Here is a 6,503-nt window from a genome sequence, read left to right on the forward strand (position 1 = left end):
TTGTTATAAAATACTCTCAGAACATTTCGGAATTGACTTAAAAATGTTAAATAAATTAACTAAGAATTGTAGCATATTCCTAAACCTTAATATTAACTTACTATTTATTTGTTTAATGCATGGATTCTATAAAACAACCACTTGATATTTACATTTTCATTTTATTGAGAAATGGGAAAAGGTAATTATGCGACAAGAGCACTAGCAGTAGAACTCTCATATTTCCAATTTGCAGGTAGGGTTCCCTTCGATTTGTAATAACGGGCAAGCCGATGAATTCTCGACTCAACAAGAATTAGTCTAAATTTACTGTCTTTATCTTTGCGGTTTCTTTCTAAATGCTTCCTGATGGCTACTGCTTTCTTGATCAAATAATAAAGATCTTCTGGTAAATCTGGAGCAAGTCCCATGCTCTTCACAATCCTCAAAATCTTGTTTCCAGTTCGGAAACGCACCTGAGCAACTCCATGAGAATCTCGAAGAATTACACCTGTATACAATAGCTGATTATTTTTCAATTGCTATTTACATACAGAGATAATTTAATATCAATATTTCATGCAGAAATCTTATTTTTAATAATGTACGAATAAAATACAATTAAAGATCTTTTAAATGTTAGCGATTACCTACAATGAAATGATAAATATATCATAATTCACATCAAAATGACACCACTTTAATATTATGAGGCAGTGATAATACACTGAACCTTAATTAGTTTGCTTACTTCTACGGGTATAATGTTCACTAAATTACATTATATACAACAGAACCACTTATAAATTAATTATTTGTACATTCTGAGCTAGATGAAAGATAAAAAAGATTTACCAATTTGAGATGGCGTGTGACCCTTCTTTGCTAGTTTATAAATCAATTCTTTGCAATCTTCTGGCGTCAACTTTAACCATGTTGGCACACTGCGTCTGTATGGCAACGCTGACTGGGATATACCCTTTCTAAAATATAAAAAGTTTTCATTGTAAGAAGTTTCAATACCACCATCAATAGTATGTATTTTTCATAATACTGAATCTTGAAAAATAATAAGTAGGAAATTTCATCTGAACTTTCATTTTAGTAGTAATTGTGGTATTATAAAAGTGATATTGAACAACCACTAGATACATAAATTATTTGCTTTTTAAAATATTGCAACTATGAACATGAATGTCGGTAGTTAAAAATATTAAGGTTATGTTCAGACAAGAGTAAAACATATATCAAACATCTCAAAGATACAAATTTTTACACTCTTGAATTGAAATATACGTATTAATGTTTATTTAAATATGTTACAACATATACAAATGGACACGTGAACTCTATTTATTGTTAATTTAAGAAGGGAATAATGCGAAGCTACGTCTCCCCTTTTGCATACAAGAAATTAATAATTTTATATTATAACAATGAAAAAAATTAAAACAATAACGAAATAATGTTTCCTCAAGCGTAGTAATAATCAATTTAAAAAATATTTAATTTAGTTTACCCTGGTGCGTGCATACGACCCATCTTTGCATGCTTTTATGAGACAAGAGACAGTGGCGCCGTTTGAGTTCAGTCAGCAATTCATAGAATTATGTGTTGTATATGTAGTCATGCCTCACCTTAGTCGCGAAGCGGGGACAACCAGCTTAATAGCATGAAGCAGGTAAAGAAATCTGATTGGTTGATGCTTCACAGCTTGACAGTGCTGCCCTCGCAGTTCTAGGCAAAGAAAGGAAGTGGCAAGTGAGCAAGAGAGTACGATACCAGCACAACAGCAAGCAAAACAAGTCACACCGACGACCAATGTAACTTGTCACACTTTACCGTTCTTGCGTCCTCACTCTTTTCGCGCACTCATATGCCTAGTGGTCCATCTAAAACACGTGGCACGATATTCGACTTGCACTTCTCGTCCCATAGGATTTTCTACCACACAGTCCAGCGTCTTTACGAACGTCTTAAAACGACGATCATTTCTACAATTATTAAAATTTTCGAAAACTCGTAAGCTACATTTTAGTTAATGGTTTCTACTTTCTGAAACAACAAATTTTTTTTTAATTCAGCCTTCCCGGCCAACAGTTAATATTATACTCTACGAAAAAAAATTTCGTAGCAACAGATAATTTCGTATTTATCGAAGCTATGAACGAAACTAGGAATATAATGAAATGTTTGTAGATCTGAATAAAATAGAAAATGGTATTTTGTTATCGCATCGACATTATTACTTCTGGAGTAAATGAGGCTAGAATGAATTTGAGACCCTGAAAAGGGCCGTTATTAATAAATAGTGATGTCTGTGGAAGACAGGAGGTTGTTATTGCTTCTATGATTCGATCGCAGCCCGTAATTCTGGAGTTTGAACCTCGCGCTACCTTCATCCTGCGCAGAACGTTACTGCGTCTTTAGTGGCCCGTACTACCCCACTCGTGTTGAACCTTGCGATGACGGCGGAGCAACTCGGCTGAGAAGGCTCCCACCACCACCCCATCCTGCGTAGAACATTACTGCGTCTTTAATGGTCCATACCCCGGTCGTGTTGAACCTTGCGATGACGGCGGAGCAACTCAGTTGAGAAGGCTTCTACAATCACCCCCATACTGCACATTTCGTGACCCATGCTCTTGCTATCTTACACCCTTGCGACGATTTAGAAAATTCATTGTCAAGATGTTACAACTTTTGAACCATTAGAGATATTAAAATGAAATTTTCACTACAAATAATTAAAATATTAACGTCAGGCACGATTTTTGATTTCCTGCAGCCGCTATGAAATTCTTGTAAAGTTTCACTCCCTGATCAAGTATCCGAAAATCGAATTGCTCTATCTTCCTTAGTTTTCGAAAAAAACGAGCTTATGTAAAAACTTAGAATTTTCGACAACAATGAGGTATTACGTGAAAAATAAAAACATTAGAAAGTTCTAGTGTGATCCGTCTTAAAAGATAGAGGAGAGTTTTCCGAATGTAGTGGTATACAATTTATTAATTGTTTTTAGTCCCAATGTTAATGTTTAAAAAAGAGTCGACGCAATATTTTTGTATTTTTATGAAAAGTTCTTTATCCAGCACGATAACTCTACGCATAATCGGATTCTGTAGACATTTCTGAAGAAGAAACGACCTAATAGAAGTATCGATACGATTTATATTTCGAATAGGCAAAGAAAATGTTGTACACAATGCACGACATTTTCTGCCATGTGCTCCGCAGCTCACTTCTCTAAGGTAGACAGGGCCAAAGCTATGCGTAATCAACATCGATGGAGGAATCTAACGGAGCACCCACTTTGTGTAAATAAAATTTGAATTTTTTTAGTACTTCAGTGTTCTGTCTTCTTTCATACATTTCCCTGGATACTAATCACCAAACTATGATATATTTTGTGACGAGAAGTCGTAAAGTATAAAAAGTTATTTACATAATTAAAAAAATATAAAGAAATATCGAATTCTCACGGCACATAAGGATTCGAATGCCTTATAAATGTATCATAGTTAGGTGATTAGTATTCAGAGAAATATATGAAAAAAGATAAAACACTGAAGTTCTAAAAAAAATTCAAATATTATTTGCATAAAGTGGATCCCCATTGGATCCCTCTCGTTGATTACGCATAGCTCGGCCCTGTCTGCCATAGAAAAGCGAGCAGCGAAGCACGTGGCGGTAAATAAAAATGAAAATCATTCTGACACTTTCACTGGGCCGCTTCTTCTTCAGAAATGTCAATAGAATTCGATTTATTCGAACAAACTATTTCATCTACTTATTCGAATCAGCTATTTTATTTATTTATTCGAACAAACTGTTTCGTTTATTTATTCGGAATATTAAAAACAAAACAAATTCAAAAAGCATTTACGCAAATAAAGTATTTTAAGCCTTTATGTTTTCTTATCCATCTGTAAAGAATTATCATTTATTTTACACAAGTAAGCCCTGAATCTCCTTTTTTGAGGGTTACCGGTCGAACGGTGAGAAAATAACGCAACGTCGCGAACGGCATCGACAGCCAAAATGTCAGCAATTTCTCAAAACTAAGCGTATCCTCTGTCAACATTTGTGAATCTCCATCAAAGTCAACATCGAATCAGCCAATAATTGAATAATTGACAATGTATAATCGATATTGGATCCACTTAATGCAGTGCTAAATCGAAATCTTCGGACATTTTCTCGGTTCTCCCTCGACACACTGCTCGAACCTTAAATAATATTCTCCCAACTTATTTATTAGGGGAAAGCAGTGACACTACCGAATGGCAATCAGACTGGAGCAGTTCCTTCTATCAAGCGTAAAGTTCTTGGAAAACCAAGATATAAAAAACCTCTAAAAATTCTGTCAGATGTAGATACTGATACTAGCGAAGAAAGAAAAATGTTCTATATATTTACTTCCCTTTAGAAGGCATCAGTTAGGCACACCTTCTTCCTGTGAACATTATTTCTATTTAGAACGTCTAATCGAGCAAAAATGTAAACACTTGACCAGTAGATCGTCAAACGTTTACAACAATCACTGTTAGAAATGAGCTTGCAGGACAGGTATCTTTTTAAAAATTAATATCCCATTTAATAATAGTGCAACGTAAGTAAACTTGACTTTATTTTTGTTATAGGTTATTAGACAAGTTCCGGAAGAAGTTGCCCCTCGTGTTGAAGATGAACTTTTAGAAGATCCTACATTTTGCAACCAAAATACAATAGGGAAGATCGTATGCTTCTTTGCGATGGTTGTGACTGTGATAATCATCTAATAAACCTTAATATTAACTTACTATTTATTTGTTTAATGCATGGATTCTATAAAACAACCACTTGATATTTACATTTTCATTTTATTGAGAAATGGGAAAAGGTAATTATGCGACAAGAGCACTAGCAGTAGAACTCTCATATTTCCAATTTGCAGGTAGGGTTCCCTTCGATTTGTAATAACGGGCAAGCCGATGAATTCTCGACTCAACAAGAATTAGTCTAAATTTACTGTCTTTATCTTTGCGGTTTCTTTCTAAATGCTTCCTGATGGCTACTGCTTTCTTGATCAAATAATAAAGATCTTCTGGTAAATCTGGAGCAAGTCCCATGCTCTTCACAATCCTCAAAATCTTGTTTCCAGTTCGGAAACGCACCTGAGCAACTCCATGAGAATCTCGAAGAATTACACCTGTATACAATAGCTGATTATTTTTCAATTGCTATTTACATACAGAGATAATTTAATATCAATATTTCATGCAGAAATCTTATTTTTAATAATGTACGAATAAAATACAATTAAAGATCTTTTAAATGTTAGCGATTACCTACAATGAAATGATAAATATATCATAATTCACATCAAAATGACACCACTTTAATATTATGAGGCAGTGATAATACACTGAACCTTAATTAGTTTGCTTACTTCTACGGGTATAATGTTCACTAAATTACATTATATACAACAGAACCACTTATAAATTAATTATTTGTACATTCTGAGCTAGATGAAAGATAAAAAAGATTTACCAATTTGAGATGGCGTGTGACCCTTCTTTGCTAGTTTATAAATCAATTCTTTGCAATCTTCTGGCGTCAACTTTAACCATGTTGGCACACTGCGTCTGTATGGCAACGCTGACTGGGATATACCCTTTCTAAAATATAAAAAGTTTTCATTGTAAGAAGTTTCAATACCACCATCAATAGTATGTATTTTTCATAATACTGAATCTTGAAAAATAATAAGTAGGAAATTTCATCTGAACTTTCATTTTAGTAGTAATTGTGGTATTATAAAAGTGATATTGAACAACCACTAGATACATAAATTATTTGCTTTTTAAAATATTGCAACTATGAACATGAATGTCGGTAGTTAAAAATATTAAGGTTATGTTCAGACAAGAGTAAAACATATATCAAACATCTCAAAGATACAAATTTTTACACTCTTGAATTGAAATATACGTATTAATGTTTATTTAAATATGTTACAACATATACAAATGGACACGTGAACTCTATTTATTGTTAATTTAAGAAGGGAATAATGCGAAGCTACGTCTCCCTTTTTGCATACAAGAAATTAATAATTTTATATTATAACAATGAAAAAAATTAAAACAATAACGAAATAATGTTTCCTCAAGCGTAGTAATAATCAATTTAAAAAATATTTAATTTAGTTTACCCTGGTGCGTGCATACGACCCATCTTTGCGTGCTTCTATCGGACAAGAGATAGTAGCGCCGTTTGAGTTCAGTCAGCAATTCATAGAATTATGTGTTGCATATAAATTCAAAACCTGCGCGGGAATATTGAAAACAAAACAAATTCGAAAAGCATTTATGTAAAGAAAATATTTTAAGCGTTTATGTTTTCTTATCGACCAGTATAAGTTAGTTTTAATTAACTTAATATATATTAAATATCAATTTGGTATATGTACACAATTTATGTACACAATCTGCTAATCATGTATTGCACTTCAAAAAGATAAATAAATTTTGAAATTT

At 33.2% G+C, this 6,503-nt stretch overlaps 2 protein-coding genes and 1 long non-coding RNA gene across 4 annotated transcripts; 1 reads left to right on the top strand and 2 right to left on the bottom strand.

Moving 5' to 3' along the window:
- Positions 1-141: 141 nt before the first annotated feature.
- Positions 142-1,647, bottom strand: RpS13 (ribosomal protein S13). Its single transcript, XM_033465449.2, has 3 exons — positions 1,499-1,647; positions 835-962; positions 142-490 (listed from the first exon to the last, which is right to left on the bottom strand). The coding sequence occupies exons 1-3, from the start codon at positions 1,519-1,521 to the stop codon at positions 186-188; spliced, it is 456 nt and encodes a 151-aa protein (XP_033321340.1). The 5' UTR covers positions 1,522-1,647; the 3' UTR covers positions 142-185.
- Positions 1,648-2,484: 837 nt separating this feature from the next.
- On the top strand, positions 2,485-4,783 carry LOC117217702 (uncharacterized). 2 transcript variants are annotated; one of them, XR_004489617.2, is made up of 3 exons: positions 2,485-3,669; positions 4,241-4,548; positions 4,623-4,783. It is a non-coding gene; the product is annotated as an uncharacterized LOC117217702 (long non-coding RNA). The 2 variants fall into 2 exon arrangements; XR_004489616.2 differs by lacking the exon at positions 2,485-3,669 and having other exon boundaries at positions 3,676-4,548.
- Positions 4,784-4,821: 38 nt separating this feature from the next.
- LOC117217701 (small ribosomal subunit protein uS15) lies at positions 4,822-6,269 on the bottom strand. Its single transcript, XM_033465497.2, has 3 exons — positions 6,179-6,269; positions 5,515-5,642; positions 4,822-5,170 (listed from the first exon to the last, which is right to left on the bottom strand). Exons 1-3 carry the CDS (start codon positions 6,199-6,201, stop codon positions 4,866-4,868), a joined length of 456 nt encoding a protein of 151 aa, XP_033321388.1. The 5' UTR covers positions 6,202-6,269; the 3' UTR covers positions 4,822-4,865.
- Positions 6,270-6,503: the final 234 nt, after the last annotated feature.

This window comes from Megalopta genalis, chromosome 8 (assembly GCF_051020955.1).
Source record: "Megalopta genalis isolate 19385.01 chromosome 8, iyMegGena1_principal, whole genome shotgun sequence".
Classification (NCBI taxonomy): domain Eukaryota; kingdom Metazoa; phylum Arthropoda; class Insecta; order Hymenoptera; family Halictidae; genus Megalopta; species Megalopta genalis.